This window comes from Mastomys coucha, unplaced genomic scaffold (assembly GCF_008632895.1).
Source record: "Mastomys coucha isolate ucsf_1 unplaced genomic scaffold, UCSF_Mcou_1 pScaffold21, whole genome shotgun sequence".
Classification (NCBI taxonomy): Eukaryota; Metazoa; Chordata; class Mammalia; order Rodentia; family Muridae; genus Mastomys; species Mastomys coucha.
Window position 1 is genome coordinate 109,471,223 of NW_022196904.1, and position 23,514 is coordinate 109,494,736.

The 23,514-nt window shown below is 39.1% G+C and overlaps 1 protein-coding gene across 6 annotated transcripts in view; it reads left to right on the forward strand.

The window, feature by feature from the left end:
* The window catches only part of LOC116102882 (ATP-binding cassette sub-family A member 3-like), a 139,290-nt gene that overhangs the window by 53,199 nt on the left and 62,577 nt on the right, over window positions 1-23,514 (forward strand). For 5 of the 6 annotated variants that reach the window (XM_031388115.1, XM_031388118.1, XM_031388117.1 and 2 more), the window contains 5 exons: window positions 2,335-2,469; window positions 8,064-8,181; window positions 20,072-20,226; window positions 21,553-21,708; window positions 22,048-22,258. In XM_031388115.1, the coding sequence (XP_031243975.1) occupies window positions 2,335-2,469; window positions 8,064-8,181; window positions 20,072-20,226; window positions 21,553-21,708; window positions 22,048-22,258 (775 nt within the window). The remainder of the gene's footprint in view (window positions 1-2,334; window positions 2,470-8,063; window positions 8,182-20,071; window positions 20,227-21,552; window positions 21,709-22,047; window positions 22,259-23,514) is intronic. The other variant, XM_031388116.1, reaches the window with a different exon arrangement.

Here is a 23,514-nt window from a genome sequence, read left to right on the forward strand (position 1 = left end):
GTCTGGGCTGGCATTTGTGTTCTTGTAGGGTCTGTATGACATCTACCCAGGATCTTCTAGCTTTCATACTCTCTGGTGAGAAATATGCTGTAACCCCACCCCACCCCGACATCTGGTTATCTCTAGTGCTACCTGCCCTTGCTAAATCTGACTGGAGCCTGTCCTTTCTGTGATCCTGGTTGTGGCAGAACTCCTCAGAGTCAACCTTTCTCTGGAATCCTGTGATTCTGGGATCCTGTGATCCTGGGCTTGTTAGATCTACCTGGGAGTGTGACTTTCTCTGTGTGTTGTGGGACTGGCTGCAGAGCTTGTGCCCAAGGTCTGCTCAGAACACTACCCCAGACAGACAGGAAGGAACCAGAGTCACTGGGCTGACGGAGTCCCTGTATGCCTGGTCCCTTTGGTCCCAGTTACTCCCAGTGTTGGGAAAGATGTTGGTTCCTGCTCACCTCTGATCCTGGGTGTGTCAGCACACCTGGGAGTGGAGCTTCCTCTGGGTGTTGTAAAATTGGCTGCAGAACTTGTACCCAAGGTCTGCTCTGGACCCCAGCCCAGACAGACTGGCATACATTCCTTTTATGGTAGTTACCCTCATAAGTTTTATGTGACATTTACTTGAATTTCCTGATAGCAAATCATAGGTATGATATTTACGTGCTTATTGGCCTTTAAATGCCTTGGTTTTTTGTTTGTTTGTTTGTTTTGTTTTTTGTTTGTTTGTTTGGTTTTTGGTTTTTCAAGACAGGGTTTCTCTTTGTAGCCCTGGCTGTCCTGGAACTCACTCTGTAGACCAGGCTGGCCTTGAACTCAGAAATCCACATGCCTCTGCCTCCCAAGTGCTGGGATTAAAGGCGTGTACCACCTAAATGAGTAGCAATAATAATAATTAAGCAAGCTAAATGCCTTGTTTATAGAAACACATATTCAGGTCTTATGCCCATTCAGTAATGGTTATTTGTTTTCTTATGTATCTAGTGTGCTAAACCCTTCTTTGATATGATTTACAAATATTATCTCCCATTCTGCAAATGGAAGAGAATTATCCTTTACTCTACATTGTATTCTTTGTTTTATTATTGATTTTTTGTGGATTTCAGATCATGTTCCCCAGTCCCACTCATCTCCATCCCTCCATGTCTGCCCCTCTGTTTATGTAACCCCTCCCTAAAAGAAAACAAAAAACAAAGTGCTACAGGAAGAAACTCAACCATTGTGGGACTGGCTCAGGCACACAGGTGTAGTGGACATGAAACCACAAAGCTGCTTGGCTTCCTGCCTCTTGGTTGCCTTTTTCTACTTCTACTGCATGATCTGGAGTCCCTCTGCTTACAGGCAGCATCAGAAACCCATCATCTCTCTGCTTTCCCTTACCTGAGTCGCACCGCTTCTTCATGTTCTTCTGGTGGGCGAACTCTCCCTCGTTTACACAGGTCATGGCAGTGCCTCCAACCTGCCTCCAATGTGTCCCTCTTCAGGCGGACATTGCAAGCTTCTTCATGGTTTAAGAAACAAAGTTTTCAATCTTTCATCATTGAGTATTGTTATCTACAAGTTTGGAGTTTTGGTAGTTTTTGTTTTTCCATGAAAACACTTACTTCTAGATTTCTACGATTTTTATCATGCATGAATTGAAATGATCCTATGGTTACTACAGTGATTGAGTATAGTATCTGGAGCCATTCCTGCAACACATTTCACTTTGGAATGGTATATAATCATTTTAATATTCTAGTGGATTCATCTTGCTGGTGTTATATTGAAGAGTGTTGCATTTATATGATAAGAAGTATAGTTTGTCTGGTTTGGGTGTTAGGGTGATGCCAATCTCACAATGAATTAGGAGGTATTCCCTTATATTTTTTGCAAGAGTTGAATAAAAACTGTTAATTTTTGTTTAAATGTTTGAGAAAATTCCTTACTGAAACCATCTAGCCTAGTCTTTGTAGGAATGGTATTGATCTGTGATTCCCTTTGTTATAGATCTATTCAGAGCCCAGTCCTTTTTTTTTTAACTTAGCTTTTTTATTCTGTTTTGGTCATGTTTTCCTTGTCCCCCAACTTTGCCCAGAGCCTCCCCATCTCCCTACAGAGCAACCCAACTTTATGTTCTTTTTCTCCCTTTCATAAAAAATTTTTGTTATTATTATATTTCTATTTATTTATTAATATAAAGAATATAGTATGATAAGCTCTTTATCCTAATCCAAGCACTGAGTAAAAGATTAACAACCAACCCTCATTTGTTTGGCATGATTTAAATTTTCAGAAACAGCAAATTAAAACAAAAGTTTTTTATACTTATTTTGGTTAATGATCTCCTATCTTTTTCTGTAGCGCTCATATTGGTTTGGCAAACCAAAAATTAGAAAGACTACAGAAGAGACAAAGTGTTTCCCCATAGTCCATAACTGTTATGAGGCTGAACCTAGCAACTTGGAGGCAGGAATCCAGATCAAGCATTTGCACAAGGTATTGTTTCAAATTTCCCTGCAGGAACACAAAACCAAAAGCATTGAGATGGTTCATAATTGGCTAGTCCAACAAAAAGAGAGACACTTTCATTGTTTATTTGCATCATAATTAATACAGTTGTCCTCTGAGAACCAGAGTTTGGGTGGAGTTGATATATCTTTACAGATGCTGTGTTATTCACTCCATCTTTGTGTATACTTTCATTCTTCTGAAATGGATATAGCAACAAGTGATAATGTAATTTTGTAAAATCTATGTTAATAAATAAACTTGATGCAATGGTTCATTTAGATGTAGTGAGGATATAATATTACTGGCAGCCCTCTGGTAGTTAACTTCTGCTTTTTAAACTCTGAAATAGTCTTTATTTCATCTTCATCTAAGAATGTCTTCTTTTTTTTTTTTTTTTTTTTTTTTTTTTTTGGTTTTTCTGTGACAGGGTTTCTCTGTGCCTCTTGGCAGAATATTTTCATTGGATATAAAATTTTAAATTAGCACATAAAAATTTTATATATTTTATGTGTACAGTAGGAGTTGTATATATATGTACTATGTAAAGGGTTTACCATCCTGGATATTTAAAATACATTACCATCTATTGGTTTTAATAGTTCATCTTAGTGAGAAAATTTAAAAATCTACTCTCATCAAATTTCATATAAAACTACTATATTATTAACTACCATTACATGTTATACTTAGGCCCAAAGATTTCTTTTGTAACTGAGAATTGAAGTCCTTTAACCAGTGTATCTCTGTGTCCCTCAGTACTCAATAACCACTATTCTTCCCTAATGTGGTGTTTTTAGATTTTTACATGGAGATGGAATCATAATTTGGCTTGTGTATCTGACTTTTATTCATGATAATATTCTCTGGGGTTCATTCGTGTGTTACAATTGGCAAAATTTCCTTCTTTTGTGACCAAATAATATTTCAAGTTGTGTCTCACATTTTTATCCATTTATCTGTTGATAGACAGGTTTTGGACATTATGAGTTATGCTTCACTAAACCTGGAAATGTTTGTTTTTATCTCAGAAAGGAGATAATCTTAGCATTGCATCATTAGTTGTTTGCCATAGACTTGTATTATTTGTAAATGTGCTTTTATTTCCTCAGATGAAGTGATGAGATGAGAGCCCTACCCAAACTGTACATATACATAGCTTGGGCTAAGCTCAGAGCATTTCCTTCTCTGTTCTGTCACTAGATCTAGGCCTGGAACCTTCTAGCCTCTGTACACTCTAATCTTCCAAGATAACTGATTCAATCCAGTTTTTCTCAGCTTCTGATTGAATTGCTCTGCCTGGCCTCATACTAACTTTGGCAATATGCTTCTGGCTTTTTCCTCATTCTCTGACTCATTTTGTCTTCACCTGTCTCTGTAAAACCATCTTAGTAAAACTAACACACATACACATACACACACACATACACATACACACACACACACACACACACACACACACACACACACACCACATCATACCATCTTTGTTCTCTCTCACTGCTCTTATGTATCCTCTCTTCCTCTGCTGTTCTCCTATGAGTTTGGCTTTTCCTAACTCTGATTCATTCTGCCAAATGTCTGTCTGATTTGTCACTTTGTCTGCCCATCAGTTAGACTTTACTTTCAAACAAGGCTGCTTCCTTCTACAAACTATCCCTTCATTGTTAGGGATTAAAGGTGTGTACTAAGAGTGTGTGTGTATTCCATCCAGATCATATTGTAATGCATGACAACATTCCAGCTGGATCAGATATTTGGATGTGATCCCTTACCAGAGCAGCTATGTTGCTGGATTAAAATTCTTCTACAATAATTAGATTAAGTAACTTGCTTTCTGTTATTATTTTGTTATAATTTCTAAAAATAAGTGATAAAGTATAAGTACTTTTTCTACATTTTTATATAATTTGAAAAGGTTTTTTTTTTCCTTAATTCTGTTTCTTTCTCCTTTTACATGTGTTTGTGCATGGGTGTGTGCTTGTGCACACATGTATGGGTACATTATTCATTGAAGCCTGTCTCTCAGTCAGACCTAGAGCTCACAAATATGTCTAATCTTGATAGTCATCATGCTCCATGGATCCCCTGTTTTGCCTTCCCAAGCTGGAATTAGAAGCAGACCACCATGCCCATCAGGTATTGAAAGACCCCTGTAGGGACTCCTCCACTCAAGTCTCGGGAGACTGCCCCCAAGGAAACACGAGAGACCGTCTTGATGCAAACACACGAGGCAGTTTAATATCGGAGCGCTCTGGGCCAACACATATTTCATGCAGGAGACAGTGGAATCGACAACCAGGCTCAGGGGCTAGGGGTTTATATAGGAAAAAGGTCTGAGGAAACAAAGGAATTGGTGTGGCTATACACGATTGGCTATTTTAAATGTAGTTCGTGCAGATCAGAGCAGAAAATTCCTAAAGGGGGGTGCTACTCAGGGGTTTCTAGCTGACCTTTAACTATATCTAAGAGGACTAGATGGCCCATTACTCAGTGTCCGCCCAGGCACGTCCTTGCATGTCTGGACCCCAGACATGTCCTTGCATATTTTGGTTCTATCTTTATGGTTTATGTCTTCCTGACCTGTCAGTCCCTGGGATATCTAACAGCTTGCTTGCTTTTGCTTAGGATTGTTTGAACATTCACAGGCCTAGCCCACGGTGTCTTTCTCCAACTTGTAATTTTCACATGCTTTAAACTCAATTTCTCTTTTCAAAACTTAATTTCTCCTTTCAGTATTTACATGAATTCAGGATCAGACCCTTATGCAGGAAGCACTTTAAACACTGAGCCATTTCCTTGGTCTTCTGTCTCTATTGTTTTTATTTTTGGTACAGAGTGTTGCTATGTAACTAGGTTGGCTTTGAACACATGATCTTTCTGCCCTCTGTCTCCCAAATACCGGGATTATTGGTGTTGTATCTTTTCACAAGAGTTGTTTTCAGTGAAAAAAAAAAAATCTGTTTCAGTTCTTATTTTGCTTCCTAAATGTTCTTTTATTTTTCTGGTAATTTACAAAAATTTCTCACTAATTTTGTACAATTTGATAGTTTTTACTCAAGGTGGTTTCCCTTTGGACCTCTTCCTGGCTTTATTTGTTGCAGTAAATCTCCAACCCAAATATGTCCTGGCAATGAAAACACAACTCAATTAATATGAATACAAACTGTACCACACTTTGATCTTCCTTCTTGATTTTCATGTGGTTTGTGAATTATATCCTGGGTATTCTGAGCTTCTGGGCTAATAACTTATCAGTGAGTACATACCATGTATGTTCTTTTGTGATTGGGTTACCTCACTCAGGATGATTTTTTCTAGTTCCACTCATTTGCCTAAGAATTTCATGAATTCATTGTTTTTAATAGCTGAGTAGTACTCCATTGTGTAAATGTACCACATTTTCTGTATCCATTCTTCTGTTGAGGGACATTTGGGTTGTTTCCAGCTTCTGACTATTATAAATAAGGCTGCTATGAACATAGTGGAACATGTGTCCTTAGTACATATTGGAGCATCTTCTGGGTATATGCCCAGGAGTTGTATGGCTGGGTCTTCAAGTAGAACTATTATCAATTTTCTGAAGAACTGCCAGATTGTTTTCCAAAACGGTTTTACTAACTTGCAATCCCACCAGCAATGGAGGAGTGTTCCTCTTTCTCTACATCCTCACCAGCATCTGCTCCCACCTGAGTTTTTGATCTTAACCATTCTGATTGTTGTGAGGTGGATTCTCAAGGTCATTTTGATTTGCATTTCCCTGATGGCTAAGGATGTTGAACACTTCTTTAGGTGCTTCTTGGCCATCCAAGATTCCTCAGTTGAGAATTCTTTGTTTACCTCTGTACCTCATTTTAAAAATAGGGTTATTTGGTTCTTTGGAGTCTAACTTCTTAAGTTCTTTGTATATTTTAGGTATCAGCCCTCTATTGGATGTAGGATTGGTAAAGATCTTTTCCCAATCTGTTGGTTGCCAGTTTGACCTATTGACAGTGCCCTTTGCCTTACAGAACCTTTGCAATTTTATGAGGTCACATTTGTCAATTCTTGATCTTACAGCATAAGCCATTGATGTTCTGTTCAGGAACTTTTCCCCTGTGCCCATGTGTTCAAGGCTGAAGGAGATTGCAACCCCATAGGAAGAACAACAATATCAACTTCTTTTCCCCCCATCTCCCCGATCCAAGGGACTAAACCACCAACTAAAGAGTATATATGGAGTTATCCATGGCTCCAACTATGTATGAAGCAGATAAGGATCTTGCATCTATGGGATGGGAGGCCCTTAGTCCTATGGAGGCTTGATGCCCCCTCCCCTCAGCGTAGGGGAATGGTAAAGGGGTGAGGTAGGTGGGTGGGTGGGTGGGTGAAGGGATACCTCATAGTGGCAAAGGGGTGGGGGAATGGGATTGGGGCTTTGTGGAGGGGAACCCAGGAAGGGGGACAACATTTGAAATATAAATAAATAAAATAACCAATAAAAATGAATTAAAAAAAAAACTTTCTCTTCAAGGGAATGAGGTCAGGGGCCAAGACAATCTGACCTTTCTTAGGCTCTTAAGGCACTATCAGATGTATCATTTTAGGCCCATTGTTTTACTCATAATGTTGTTCATATCTGCAAGTATTTTAATATCCCCTTATTTTTTGTCCCCTTATGTTTTGTGAAGGCTTCTGTAAAACAGGGATTATGTGTGATTTATGTTAAGGTATAGAATTAAATTCAAGCATCTCTTGTTTGCATATTGATATGCATTAGGTAAGTTTGAAGGAAAGGAACAATTAATTTTTTTTTCAAAAGACAACTTTGATTTTTATATTCATTGAAGTATAAGTTAATAATATAGATATATTCATGGTTTTAGACATGCCTATTTAGAGATACAAAGCTACACCAACTTAGAGGAATAGAGTGACTGTATAAACTGATGACATAACTGCCTCATGGCATGGCCAAGGGGAAGGGCTTTATTGTAAATAAAGGGTTTCATTGTCAAGAGAAAGAACAGCCAGAGCCATCTGGAAGGGTCCAGAATAGAAAGAGAAAGTAGACTAAATGTGGCCAGCAGATTGAACCTGGCCATGATAATATCAGGAACAGAGCAGAGCAGAGTGCATGAGAAATACAGGGTTATAAGGAGCATGGGTAGCTGGGGGTAGGGAAGCCAATGAGCTGGGGGAATGTAAGGGAAGTGAGAAGAGCTAAGATGGTAATGTGTACTTTGAAATGTATATAACATGTACGTGTGATACTGAGGGAGTCTGGAGGCTAACACACTCTTTGGTATGCTAACAAGTACCACCAGTAGCCATTTATCCCTTCTGCCAATAAAAAGGGAAATAATTTTTTTTGGTAGTAGAAAACCAACTTCACAAATTACTGAGAAATGCCAACTTTTATCTAATGTCTAAGCTGAGCCCATTTCCGGATATCTGGACTGCTTTTTGAAGTTTGGGGAGCTAGAGTTTCCTTTGGACCTAACAGCATCATCCATTATTGACAGCATGTGTTGGATAAGTACAGAGGATGTTAATGTCTGTCTTTTTAACTGACAGATAACCGTTACTCTTTCATCCCACAGGAATTTAGAAACAAACCTGCAGTAAACAACTTGTCACTGAACATATATGAGGGGCAGGTCACTGTTCTTCTGGGACACAATGGGGCAGGAAAGACCACAACCTTGTCAGTTCTCACAGGTGTGTATTCATCTGCATCCAGGAGAAAGGTATCTTCTTGAGATTGAGAAACAGTGAGTCTTTTACTCTTGGGGCCTGGCCACTGATCTCTCCAGACACAGCAGAATAGTCATGTGTTTAGGTTACGGTTTCCATTGCTGTGAAGAGACAATATGATGAAGGCAACTCTTACAAAGAAAAACATTTAATTGGTGCTGGCTTATCAGTTTCAGAGGTTCAGTCTATTGTCATCATGGCAGAGTGCAACAGATGTGGTGCTGGAGAAAGAGCTGAGAGTTCTACATCTTGATCCAAAGGCAGCAGTAGGAGACTGTGTCACACTAGGTATAGCCTGAACGAATATAAGGCCTCAAAGCCTGCTTCCACAAGGACACACTTTCTCCAATAAGGCCATACTTACTCCAATAAAGCACACTCCCTAATAGTGCCTCTCCTTATGGGCCAAGCATTCAAACACACAAATCTGTGGAGGCCAAACCTATTCAAACCATCACACTGTACTACTTGAAGCAAAGTACTCTTAGAGAAAAATGAGAATTCAGTTAAGAAATGTCACTCTGAACAACAAAAGGATTAAAAAAAAGGTTGTACCAGTCCGGGCGGTGGTAGCACAACGCCTTTAATCCCAGCACTTGGGAGGCAGAGGCAGGTGGATTTCTGAGTTCGAGGCCAGCCTGGTCTACAGAGTGAGTTCCAGGATAGCCAGGGCTACACAGAGAAACCCTGTCTCGGAAAAACAAAACCAAAAAAAAAAAAAAAGGTTGTACTAATCCAGGGGAGATGCAGATGTACTGTGTTCCTGTAAAACCTTCCTTCAAGGCAGTTTAACTCATAGCCTAGAGGATGGTTTTCATTAGTTTTCTCTCTTGGGTAGGAGAAGGGAGAGAATGCACCTTCTACCTAGTCTCATGGACTCAAGTTTGCTCTCCAAAGGCTGGATTTCTACTTCATCTCTTCTCAAATGTTGAAACAATGCTAGAACTTTAACACCTGAATGGCAGGGAACAAAAGACAGAGGGAAGGTGTTTTCCTAGAGCCCTCATTCTTCTGACATAATGAGAAAGAGCAGAAAACCAAGGCAAATGGAGTCTTATTCCAAACCTCTTAGAGTTCCAGCTGAAGGACTGATTTCTATTTCACTTATGCTGAGTGCTAAGGGAACAATGAAGCCCTGAAAGTAGGATAGCTAAAAGCAGAGGAGGCGGCAGACATCCCCTACAGCTGACCCTGTCCTGCAAGCTGGGAAAATGTACCAGACAAGTGTTTTTCCTCCCCTGGACACAGAAAAGCTAGAGCGTCTTATTCCCAAGTCTTTCTGTATTCTCCAAGTAACTCTTTTCCACTTTGTGTTAAGCACTCATTTTCTGTGTCATGTATTACCTACAATGAACAGTATTATATAAAGGACTCTAAACTGTGTTAAAAGATTCAATTTCATGTTAGGGGTTGCTCCTCAAAAGTAAATCATGGAAGTATGGATATGGTGTGTTTAGCATACTATGTGCTTAGCATACTAAATTATATGCATATTTCAGAACCCATCAGCATGCATACTTTGAGTGCACGTAATTCTTTATCAAATGTACATCAGTAAAGCTAAAAGCTAAAATTACAATAAATTCTTTTTTGGATACATGTCTGGGAATATTGAGAACAGAGTCTTAAGAGATACTTTCACACTCAAGTTTCTAGCAATATTTGCCCAAGCTACAGAAGTAATCCAGATTTCTGTTAACAGATAACTAGTAAGAAAAATGTAGTATATTCCTATTCATATAATAAAATATTCCGGACTTAAACCAGAAGGAAACCCTATCTCATACTATAAACATGGATAAAATCTGATATTACTAAGTAAACCAATTACAAAACAAAAAATTTAGAATAATTCCACTTATGAGAGATATCTACAGCTGCCAACTTCATAGAAACAAGCTGGAGAATCATGATTGATAGAGATTTTTCATTACAAACAATGGAATATAACTGGTAGCACAATGACAGTTTTAAAGTAGAGGAGGCATAGATTTTTAACCAAATTTTTATGAGTAACAAAACTGTCCTTTAAAAATAATAGGGAAATTTAGACAGCAGAAAATAGAGGCTGAAGGAGTTCATTACTATAACATTTAACATTACAGAAAATGCTGGAATCCTTTGTGTAATAATGAAATAAACTAGAAAGTAACAAATCTTCTATGAAGAAGATATTTAAAGCAAATGCATATAAAAATAAAATAAGTATGATTGTAGTTTTGGTTTGCTAGATTATTAGAAAGACAAATGCATAAAAATTATTAATCTGTAATTGAGCACATATGTATAAAAATGTAATTTATAGTATAACATAAAAGGAATGGGGTGTAGATATATAAGAGCAAAGTTTAGGTTAGTTGTTTATTGTTGTTTCTGTTTCATTCTGTGAAAGAATATCCTGACAAGAATAACTTATCAGAGGAAGTGTTTGTTTTAGCTCACAGTTCTAGGAGGTTACAGTCCATCATGGTGATCAAGACATGGCATCAGGCAGGGAAGGCATGGTGGCAGAAACAGGAGGCTACTTGGCCACATTGCACCTCTACTTAGCAAGTAAAGAGTGAACAGGAAGGGAAGCCAGGCTTCACACCTAGTGATTCACTCACTCTATGAGTTCTACATCCTTTCCAAACAATAGCACCAGCCTGTGGGGCACAGTTTATATTTAAATCACAGCACTGGCAAAGCTAAAATGGTATCAGTTCAACCAAATTAAAATAAATGTAAAATATTGATTTTTTTTTACCATAACCATGAAAGTTAAATACAAAGAAAATCATCTAAACAAAAATTAAGGCAGTAATGAAGGAATTGAGGGATAAACAGAAAACAGAACAAAGTGACAAAACCAGTTCCTCCTTATAAGTATTTGCTTAATATTTAAAGTATCTAGTTGAAAATTGGGTTTTAGAAACATGGATTCTTTTATAGTTACCATTCTCTATGTTTCCTATAAATATATGATGATATTCATAAATGACATTGTTTAGTTCCCCCTTGATGAGCATGGAAGAAAGGGTAGGCAAATGCTAGTCCAAACTACTATCTCTGTTCTTACTAGCCTTCAGGTGGCTAAAGTATGCTGTGTCCCCTCAGCATGTAGGAGCCAGCCTTCCAGACTGATGGATGCATGGTCCAACTCTCTCCAAAGATGATACTGTGTCCAAAGGTAGGGAGGAAAGTCTGTGGCAACTGCCATCCTATGAAACTGTCCCGCAGTTTCACGAACTTGGGTTCTCTCAGGTGAAGGATTAAAGGACCTGAAATATAGGGTTGGAGAGCAAGAGAAAGGACAAAGCCAAGTTGCGCCCCAATCAAGGCTTCGTACTTTACTTACTTAGAGTGTTCAGCATTTTTATATGTACATGAGAAACTGAAACTGAATCTCTAGGTTACAATGATATTTGCATAACATAAACACTGCGGAAGGAGTCAGGAGCAAAGGTTACCAGCAGCTGGATGTCTGCAGATGTCTTCAGGCAGTGGGCGTCCTTGTTGTGTCACCCCCTGCAGCTTTCTTCAGAGAGGTACTGACAGTCTCCAGAGGGCCTTTGTCTTGGCTCCCCAGGTGACAGCCTCAAGCGGGAAATCGGAAAAGTACTTTCGAAGATGACTTCTACCTGTCTGCTTCCACTTTGGGAGAGACTCTATCCTTCAAAGAACCCAAAGTATTTATTCTTTAAGAGTTTGGGAAATTTATTATGACTTATTTTAATTTTTTGTTCTTCTTTCATATATTAGATTTCAACTGCAGTTTCCCCTTACTCCCTCCCCACCCCAACTTCTCCTTTCTACCCTACCTCCCCTCTCCCACAGATTCCACTCCCAGACCTCCCCTCAGAAAAGAGCAGGCATCCTAGGGACAGCAACCAAACATGGCATAACAAGCTACAATAAGACCAGACACATACATCACATCAAAGCTGGAAAAGACAACCCAGTAGAAGGGAAAGAATCCTATAAATAGACAAAAGAGTCAGGGACAGATCCCACTCTCACTGTTGAGATTTCCACAAGAACACTGAGCTACTCAGCTATAACATATATGTAGAGGACCTCTAGGTCAGACCTCTACAAATTCCCCAATCTCTAAAGTTCCCATGAGTCCTAGTCCATTATATGGGCCTGACCCTTCTGGTTCCTCCAGTCCCTCTTCCCCTCCTCCACAAGGCTCCCTGAACTTCACCTCACGTCTGGTAGTGGTATTCTGCATCTACTCCCATAAGTTGCTGGATTAACTCTCTGGTCTTATTGATAATGATTCTGCTAGGCTCCAATCCCAAAACACTCTCCAGGTTCGACTCTGCAGGTCAAAGGTTTTGTGGCTGGGTTGGTGTTCCAAACCCTCCACTTGGGCAGCCTTTCCTCATTCTAGAAGATGGCCAGTTCAGTCCCTATATCCCCCATAACTAGGAGTCTTTGCTAGGGTTACTCTCGTAGATTCCATGGAGTTTCCATTAATGAGGTTTCTACTTGCCATCCAAATGCCCCCAAATTCCAGTCACTTTGTTAGGGTCCAAGAATCAGATGAATGATAATCCTAGACTCAAATAGTATGCAAAAGCAAAGAACATTTAATTCAGCTGAATTTCCTGCATGCAGGGGTCTCCCCATTCAGGAATGGAGACCCTAGTGGACTTGCAGGCCTGGCTTTTGTAGTCAGGAGAATTCCAGGGAGGGGTATGTGCCCATTTACCTGGATTGGTTAGCTCTATCTCTAGGGGTCTGACTGATTCTACAATTGTTTGGGCTCTGGAAACTTCCAAGGGGGTTGCTTACTCATTCTAGCTACCTATTCTAACTTCAGGCCAGATGACAAGGTATTCTCGGATTGGCTGCCCATGACTGTGGTTGGCTGACTACAGGTTCCTGGATCTGGGTTCTATTTCTGGGAAACAGAAACTTAGGCCTAGTCTCCCAAACTGCCAGTATGTAGCCTGTCATGGAGTCAGCCTGGCTCTGGCTAACTCAGTCCTCTCAGTTTCTTCCAGTATTTTTCCCTCCTTTCCCCCACCCTCATTCTCATGTTCCCAACCCCACCCACCTCCAGTCTAACTGTGAAATCTGTTCTATTTCCCCCTCCTGGAGAGTTCCTTGACTTCCCACTTTAAGCCCTTCTTGTTACTTAGCCTTTCTGGGTCTGTGGACTGTAACATGATTGTTTTATTTTACAGCTAATATCCACTTATCAATGAGTACATATTCTGTTTGTCTTCTGGGTGTGTGTTACCTCACTCAGGATGATTTTTTTCCTAGTTCCATCTACTTACTTGCAAATTTCATGATGACGTTGTTTTTAACAGCTAAATAATACTCCATTGTATAAATATACCACATATGATAGTCTGTATATGCTTGGCTCAGGGAGTGGCACTATTAGAAAATGTGGCCCTGTTGGAGTAGGTGCGTCACTATGGTGTGGGCTTTAAGACCCTCATCCTAGCTACCTGAGAAGCCAGTATTCTGCTAGCAGCCTTCAGATGAAGATGTAGACCTCTCAGCTCCTTCTACACCATGCCTGCCTGAATGCTGTCATGCTCCTGCCTTGATGATAATGAACTAAACCTCTGAATGAGTAAGCCAGCCCCAACTAAATGTCATCCTTGTAAGAGTTGCCTTGGTTGTGGTATCTGTTCACAGCAGAAAATCCCTAACTAAGACACCACGTTTTCTTTATCCATTCTTTGGTTGAGGGACATCTAGGTTGTTTCCAGTTTCTGGCTATTATGAATAAAACTGCTATGAACATAGTTGAACATATATAGGTGTCCTTGTGTATGGTGGAGCATTCTTTGGGTATATGCCCAGGAGTGAGAGACCACCATATTGACTTCCAAAGTACCCTTTCAAGTTTTCACTCCCACCATCAGTGGAGGAGTGCCAACACCATGTGTTTTTTATTATAACAACTTTGTAGTACAGCTTGAGATCAGGAATAGTTATACGTCTAAAAATTCTTTTATTGTATAAGATTGCTTTAGCTACCTGGGTCTTGTGTGTTTCTATATGAAGTTGAGTATTCTTTCAAGGTCTGTAAAAAAATTATGTTGAGATTTTGATGGGAACTGCATTGAATCTGTAGATTGCTTTTTGTAGGATGACCATTTTTACTATTTTAATCCTACCAATACATGAACATGGGGGAATCTTTCTACCTTCTGATATTTTCATCAATTTTCTTTTTCAAAGACTTGAAGTATATATCATAGATCTTTCACTCGCTTGGTTAAAATTACTCTAAGATATTTTATGTTATTTGTGACTATTGTGAAGGGTGTTTTTTTTCTCATTTCTTTCTCAATCCATTTGTCATGTATATAAAGGAGGGCTACTGATTTTTTTTTTTTTTAATCTTGTATCAGCCACATCTTGGGAGTTTATCAGCTGTAGAAATTCCCTAGTAGAATTTTTGGAGTCCCTTATGTATGCTATCATATCATCTGTCAGTAATGATACTTCACCTTCTTCCTTTTGAATTTGTATCCTTTTTATCACATTTAGTTGTCTTTCTTCTTTAGCTAGAATTTCAAGTATTTTATTGAATATAAATATGGAGAGAGATAGCAGCCTTGTCTTGTTTCTAATTTTAGAGTAATTGCTTTGACTTTTTCTTGATTTAATTTGATGCTAGCTATATGTTTGCTGTAAGTTGCCTTTATTATGTTTAGGTATGTACCTGTACCCTTAATCTATCTAAGACTTTTATCACGAAGGAGTGTTGAATTTTTCTCAAAAATATTTTCAATATCTAATGAGATTATCATGTGGGTTTTTTCTTTCAGTTTGTTTATATGGTGGATTATATTGACAGATTTTCATATGTTGAACTGTACTTGCATCTCTGGGATGAAGTCTGCTTGATCATAATAGATGATCTTTTTCAATATGTTCTTGGATTTAGTTTGCAGGTATTTTATTGAGTATTTTACATCAACGTTTATGAAGGAAATTGGCCTGTAATTTTCTTTCTTTGTTGAATTGTGTGGTTTGGGTATCAGGGTGACTGTAACCTCATAAAATGAATTGGGCAATGTTTCTTCTGTTTCTATTTTGTAGAATAATTGAGGACTATTGATATTAGATCTTCTTTGAAAGTCTGGTAAAATTCTTCACTAACACCATCTGGCCCTGGGTTTTTTGTTTTTTAGGGTTTTGCCGGGGGGAGGGGCCTCAGGGGGCAGTATAGCAGTACAAAATTAATGCTACTCAAATCAATCCCAGAGGCAGCAGAAGGTTCCTCTACACCTGCCCAAATCTTCTGGGTTCCTGAATGGAAGACACATACACACAGCCTTTATATTTTTATATGCCTTAATCAGCTCAATGGATGGGCCACTTCCTAACCTCCATGTGGGTAATCTACCTCCCTCTGGTATTCCCAGGTTATTACTTATTAAAATCTATATTCCATCCTTGATGCCCTAGACCCAGTCAGGGGGCCCTCTTGAAGCTGCTTTTCCCCAGTGCCTACATTGTGGCTGTGCTCTCTGTCTCATACCTTCTCAGGCATGGTATCTTTCTTCTCCTGTCATGGTGGGTCTCCTTCCTTCTCCTGTCTGTCACTAGCCTGGGAATCCTGAAAGTCCCGCCTCTGTCTGCCCTGCCCAGGCATTAGCTGTTGGCATCTTTCTTTACCAATCAGAACCAGCTGTGGGCAGGGTTCCTCAGTGTCTTACATGTGGGACACTGCAAACAGGTTTATGAGGGGAACATAATTAGCATGATAATACAAGTGGCTACAGTTCTCCCTTTTTGTCCATTAAGAAGGCTTTTTCTCTCAGATATATATTGAAAATAATTATAACAGTAATGTAAACTATAAGGTATGATATATACTAATAATATCCAGTCCATCAATTTTGTTGATTTAGATAAATTACTCTATCATCTCTCCTAATTTAAAGAGTTTACAACTCTATACCTGAATTATGTTTTGATTTTAACTTGCATTCCCATCTGAAAACCATCTTTTCAAATCTAGATCATCTTCCTTAACACTAGGCAACTTAAGTTTGATTATCAGACTATAATTAGTCTTCGACCCCATCAGGGATCCAAGAATGAATTAGATATTACCTGAATATATAGGAAGCACACAAATATAGCTTCCAAAACGTAAACTATTTACAGATACAGCTGACTGCTTAGACAGTCCCCTATGTTTCTGATAACACTGAAGCATCTGTCTTCAGCCTTCTGATCTAGAACCATCTGACAGACCCTAAGTGAAGCAGGACTTATGAAGGACTAACATGCTCTGACTTGGTAGAGCTAAGCTCTCGACTATCCTGCATCATGCATCCTTTCCTGGACAGTATCTTTTTGTCTGCAGATGGATTAGGGCAATTCTTGCCCAGTGGCTACCTTGCTGCAATTGGAGCAACTCCGTATGGAGGTAATGATGCTCAATATCTTCTTTGAGGTAGGATGGGTATACTGTCAGGAGCAGAGATGTCTCCTAGTTAAAAGATTTATTAATGATGAAATGATTTTAAATTTTAATTTTATAGATCTCTGATGCTTTAGAAGACTGTGTATATGTAGTATGTCTGAACTGTTATACCTTGACTACTCTTAGCTATTTCTATTTGGATAATATTGAAAACAATTTATTATAATTAAATCAGAATCTAATATTACCATGAGATTAGTATCTGACCCTTAACTTGCATTACTCATCCTAAACATTTTGCAATAGAAGCTATTGGAAGGACTGGGTCTAAGCCTTATATTCTTTTCTTTTCTTTTTTTTTTTTTTTTGGTTTATGTATTTATTTGTTTGTTTACTTTAGATGAGTATACTGTAGCTATCTTCAAACATACCAGAAGATGGCATCAGATCATATTACAGATGGTTGTAAGCCACCATGTGGTTGCTGGTAATTGAACTCAGGACCTCTAAAAGAACACTCAGTGCTCTTAACCACTGAACAATCTCCCCAGCCCCAAGCCTTGTATTCTTTTTTTTACTGGATATTTTATTTATTTACATTTGAAATGTCATCTCCTTTCCTGATTTCCCCTGCAGTAACTCCCTGTCTCATCCCCCCTCCTCCTGTTTATATGAGGGTATGCCCTGACCCACCAACCAACTCCTACCTCCCTGCCCTTGCATTCCCCTACACTGGGGCATTGAGCCTTCATGTGACCAAGGGCCTCTTCTCCCATTGATACCAAACAAGGCTATCCTCTGCTATATATATGGCTGGAGCCATCTTGTGCTCCTTGGTTGGTGGTTTAGACCCTGGGAGATCTGTTGGTTGATATTGTTGTTCTCTCTATGGGGTTGCAAACACCTTCAGCTCCTTCAGTCCTTTCTCAAACTTCTCCATCGGGAACCCCATGATCAGTTCAATGGTTGGGTAGGAACCTCCACCTCTGTATATGTCAGGCTCTGGCAGAGCCTCTCAGGAGACAGCTATTATCAGGCTCCTGTCAGCATACACATCTTGGCATCCACAATAATTTCTTGGTTTGGTGACTATGTATGGGATGGATCCCCAGGTGGAGCAGTCTTGGGGATAGCCTTTCCTTCACTCTCTACTCCACTGTCTCTGTATTTGCTTCCGTATTTTGTTACCCCTTCTAAGACAGACTGAAGCACCCACACTTTGGTCTTCCTTCTTCTTGAGCTTCATGTGGTCTGTGAATTGTATCTTGAGTATTCCAAACTTTTGGGCTAATATCCACTTATCACTTAACACGTGTGTTCTTCTGTGATTGGGTTACTTCACTCAGAATGATATTTTCTAGTTCTATCCATTTGCTTAAGAATTTCATGAATTCTCCAGTTTTCCACTAGAAGCCTTCAGATGAAGATGTAGAACTCTCAGTTCCTCCTGCACCATGCCTGCTTGGAGGCTGCCATGCTCCCATCTTGATGATAATGGACTGAACCTCTGAAACTGTAAGCCATCTCCAATTAAATGTTGTCCTTATAAGAAAAAAAAAAGAATTTCATGAATTCATTGTTTTTAATAGCTGAGTAGTACTCCACTGTGTAAATATACTACATTTTCTGTATTCATTCATCTGTTGAAGGACATCTGGGTTCTTTCCAGCTTCCGGCTATTATAAATAAGGCTGCTATGAACATAGTGGAGCCTTATTATATGTTATATGTTGGAGCATCTTTTGGGTATATGCCCAGGAGTGGTATAGCTGGGTCCTCAGGCAATACTATGCCCAAGTTTCTGAGGAGCCACCAGACTGATTTCCAAAGTGGTTGTACCTGCTTGCAATCCTACCAGCAATGGAGGAGTGTTCCTTTTTCTCCACATCCTTGGCAGCATCTCCTGTCGGCTGAGTTTTTGATCTTAGCCATTCTGACTAATGTGAGGGGGAATCTCAGGGTTGTTTTGATTTGCATTTCCCTGATGACTAAAGATGTTGAACATTTCTTAGGTGCTTCTCTACCATTTGAGTTTCCTCAGTTGAAAATTCTTTGTTTAGCTCTGTACCCCATTTTTAATGGGGCTATTTGATTGTCTGGAGTCTAACTTCTTGAGTTATATATATATTCTCTATCAGATGAAGGATTGGTAAGATATTTTCCCAATCTGTGGGCTGCCATTTTGTCCTTTGCCTTACAAAAGCTTTGCAGTTTTATGAAGTCCCATTTGTCAGTTCTTGATCTTAGAGCATAAGCCATTGGTGTTCTGTTCAGGAACTTTATCCCTGTGCCCATGTATTCTAGGCTCTTCCTCACTTTCTCTTCTATTAGTTTTCTTTTCAACCCTTTACCTTTTACCTAAGAAAGAAAGAAAAGAGAAGAGAAAGGAAAGACAGAAATCCCTAAGTCTGAGCTCTCTATTCAGTGTCCTTCCTGTCCAAAATTAGGACTATTTCCAAGTTATCCCTTAAAATGACAATCTAGCTATAATTTATAAAATAACCATAGGCAGACTCTCAAACCCAAGGGATCAGGATGGCCACTCTTCCCGGCAGTGGTCCCCTTTACCACATAGTACCCAGCCCCCATTCTTTCCTCTCCACCATCCCCTCAGACACCTCTCACTTCTCTGTCCTAGACTTCAAGGGTACCTTCTTTTCTATTTCTCTCGACCCCCAGTCAAAAAATATCTTTCCCTTTACTTGGACTAACCCAGACTCATCCTTCTATTCAACTCTCATGAACCACCCTACCCAGGGGTTCTAGGACAGCCTGCATCTATTGGCCAGGCTTGGCCTCTGACTTACTCTCTTTGTCTCTCCCTAAATCTAAATAAACAATATGTACATTATCTTCTACTTTGTAGTCCATTGCTACAAGTTTACCAAGCTGACACCTCTACCTCAAGCCATCCTGGAAAGTTCTGTCCCTCAAAGAAACCCTATGTAAAGACTATCTTCTGTTCTATACTGCTTCTTGCCCCGAGTATAGGCTGCCACCCTCATGGGTCTTTCCCAGTAAGTATCTGGAATGAGGTTTGCTGTGCTGTGTAACTTTGTGCTGTATGCTGGTACTCCTTGGTTCCCAACTATTAGGATACCTTTCCTTTCAGAGCTGCAACACTTCCGTCATGGAAACCTTTCCCTTCAGAGCTATAGCATGTACCCTGGGAAAACTTTCCTCAGTGCTATAACACTTCTACGTAGTATTTTACATATGCAGTAACTATCTGATTACACTGATGTATTAGACTATAGCAACTAACCTGAATGTTTTATTAATAAATTTCATAAATAAATAAAAAGGACTAATGCCTCAGAGGCAGTTCCTGGGTGTTTTTCTTTATTTCTCTGTAGACAACAGTACCAATTCCCTTAATATTCAGAATCTAATAGGAGCTTGCAAGTGTATTGTTTATTACATGAAAACTTAGCTTATTCCATGTCTTCTATGTACTTCTAGGTCGTTTTGCTGCTACCAAAGGAGAGGCCTATATTAATGGATATAATATTTCAGATAACATGATTGAAATTAGAAAAGACTTGGGCTTCTGCCCTCAACACGACCTATTGTTTGATGATTTGACACTATCAGAACACCTTTTTTTCTACTGTATGGTAAGTCAGAAGTATATCTTATAAAATTACTTAGTAAAATTGACTTTCCTTTTTGATATGCAGATCTATTTTAACTTTTTAAATTAAATTTATTTTACTATTTTGAAAAAAACTTTAAACTTCACTATATTGTTCTACAGTACTTGATCCACAATCTCCTGACAGTGTAGTTTACTAAGGTTCTGGGGCTGCCAAGCTCCTGGTTCAGCAAGAGTTTTGTTTTGTTTTGTTTTGTTTTGTTTTGTTTTGTTTGTTTGAATGAATGACTACAATTATGTCAATATTCAGAGCTCTTTTACTATAGTCTCAGTCTCTACCATGTACATAGTATCTGTTGGTCCATCTTACACTGGGAAGTGGTTCAGTCATGGTTTTCAGTGTTTGCTATTCATCTGTTAGGATTAGATCTGTATATGCAAATGTTGTAATGACTACGCAACTTTGTTAACATCCTGTACAACATCATTTTCCTGCTTGTCTTCTCTCTGTGTACTTCCTGCTTTCCCAGATTCTTTTGTCATTTGTTGAGCCAGAAATTATCTCCTTCCATGACTGTGCTACATCCAACCTGGAGAAAGACAAGAGTAGGCTGTGAGCCTTCCCTAATGGAGCCAGAGATCTATGGGATAGTTTTCTTCTCCCTCAGAGTTTGACTCCTACAGACTTCTTATTTATTCCTGTCAGTGTCTTCACCAGGAGAATTCTATGACTGGTGTACAAAAGAAGGAGAAAAACATTTGGTCCTCTGGCTGTCTGGTTTCCTTTTCAATTCAAATCAAACTGGAAAGTTTCTCTTTACTCTCAGTCTGGACTACAGAGCTCACTTGCCTGCTTTGCATTGCTTGGAGTTCATGCTAACGGGTACACAAGAAAGTGCTTAATGCGTCCTTGTCTCGGTGGGACTCTAGATTCTGGGCTTCTCAAGACAGCTGCTGACTTTCCCTTTCCCTGTGATTAACATGGTCGGTAGGCTATAAATTTTCACAGGGTATGGAGCTCATCACAGATGTGTGCATGTACGTGCATGTGTGTGTTCCCATGTCTTTGTTAATGGGCTACAGATATCTTTATCCTGGGACTTTCTCATACTCTGCCACCAAGTTACATCTCTAGTCTCTGAAAATTTTTAGTTTAGGAACTGTCCCTTAGTGTGAGGGAAGATATACAAGATAGAAGACACTTTTAATTGATGTAAATAAAACAGATATAAAGTATTTCTAGGGATAGATCTGCAATACACTTGTATCTGTATAATGTGTAATGATCCTTGATTCTTTCTGACAATAAAATTGGATGCATAATATGAATTCTGGCTTCTCTTTCCAGGTAAAAGGAGTACCTCAAAACATAAACTGTGTGGAAATTGACAGTATGCTGTCTGCTTTTAACCTGCAAGAAAACTACCATACATTATCAGGCTCAGTGAGTGGAGGAGTGAGGCGCAAACTCTCCATCATTTTAGCACTTATGGGGGGCTCCAAGGTATTCAAAAGACAAAGAAAGGGGAACATGTGAGCACAGAGTGGGAGGTGAAGCAGGGACTCTGTATGAGTTGCTGCAGCTGTTGGAAAGCTCAGCTCTCTAAAACCTGCAAGCTGATATGAATATGAATATGAAAGGAAACATGACAATGAAAGAAGGAGTCATCTACATTTTTATCCCAGCTGGTATAAAATGATGTTTGGGATCATTGCTATTTTCTTAGGTTCACATCTACTGTAGTTGTCAATCTGTGCCTTAGTTCCAGGGTTCTCCCTTCAAATAGTAAAGCAGCCTAGTATTAGTTATCAGTGGTCATAGAATTGTTCTTCTGGCTTTTAGGTAGTGATACTTGATGAACCATCATCTGGCATGGACCCAGTGTCAAGAAGGGCCACCTGGGATATCCTTCAGCATTATAAACACAATCGGACCATCTTACTGACCACCCACTACATGGATGAAGCTGACGTCCTGGGTGACCGCGTTGCCATCATGGTCAGGGGGACCTTGCACTGCTGTGGCTCTTCAGTATTCCTGAAACAGATATATGGTCTTGCTCCATTTGATCTTTCTTAGGATACCAATACCTTAATAATACTCTTAACATTATCTTCATTATATTTTGATTATATACCCCAAACTTAATGACCTTCTATTCTGCAATCTTGGTCTCAATTATTATAATTTTAAAAAAATATTTTTTCCTTCTTTGAGATTTTCTTATGTATTTTGATCGTGGTTTTTGCAATTTTACACAAAGTTGCTGACCCATTTTGTACTTGCTGTCAACCTTTGTCTCTGTAATGTATTCCTACATCCAGACAGTTATTTGGCTGATTGAAATAACTGGTTGATTCATTCATTCAATCAGTCAGTCAGTTATCCATTGAGAGAAGGAATGCAATATCCCTCATTTTAATTTCTTTGTTGCCAACCAGTATCAAATCCCCATCATAATGACATGAGTCTGAAGTGTTGTGATTAGCAATAAGAATGTGATGCAGAATAAGTTAATCAAATAAGTGAGGGCTGGAGAAATGGCTCAGTGGTTTAGAACACTTGTTGCTCTTGCAGAGGATCTAGGTTAAATTTTCGTCACCTACAGGGCAGCTCATAATCATCTATAATTCCAGTCCCAAGGAATCCATTGCCCTCGTGTACCCTCCACAGAAACTAGGCATGCATGTGGTTCACGGACATATATGCAGGCCAAATATTCAAATAAAATAAGATTATATGAGTGAAATAAAGCAATTTGATAATTGTATGTATCTATAGTAAGTGACTAAATCGGTATCATAAACAGTGAATTATTGTGGGTTAAAAATCACAGCAGGAATTTTCACTTGAGGCTATAAATGTAAGTCATGGCAGTAAGATTCTAAAATTAGAGTATATAAATATAAGTAGAAATAATTAAATGTTAATTAACATAAATTTATTCAGGATTTGAGTCCACTCAACTCAATTACTGATCTCCTATGACAATAGCCCCACTTTATAGAACATAATCCCTTGAGAATTTCATTTATAATATTTTGATCATATTCTCATACATATATTTATTAGATTATTATATCTTGTGTATAAGGATGTATTTGCCTGCATGTACGTATGCACACCACATGCCTGGTGCCAGTGGAAGTCAGGACATTGAGCTTCCTAGAGCTCACTATGGGCGCTTGAAAAGCACCATATGGGTGCCAAGAGCCAAACCTAGATCCTCTGCAAGAGAAACACGTGCTGGTGACTGCTCAGCCATTTCTCAAACTGCCTGTAACCCCAGATAGATTTTTTTAAATATTA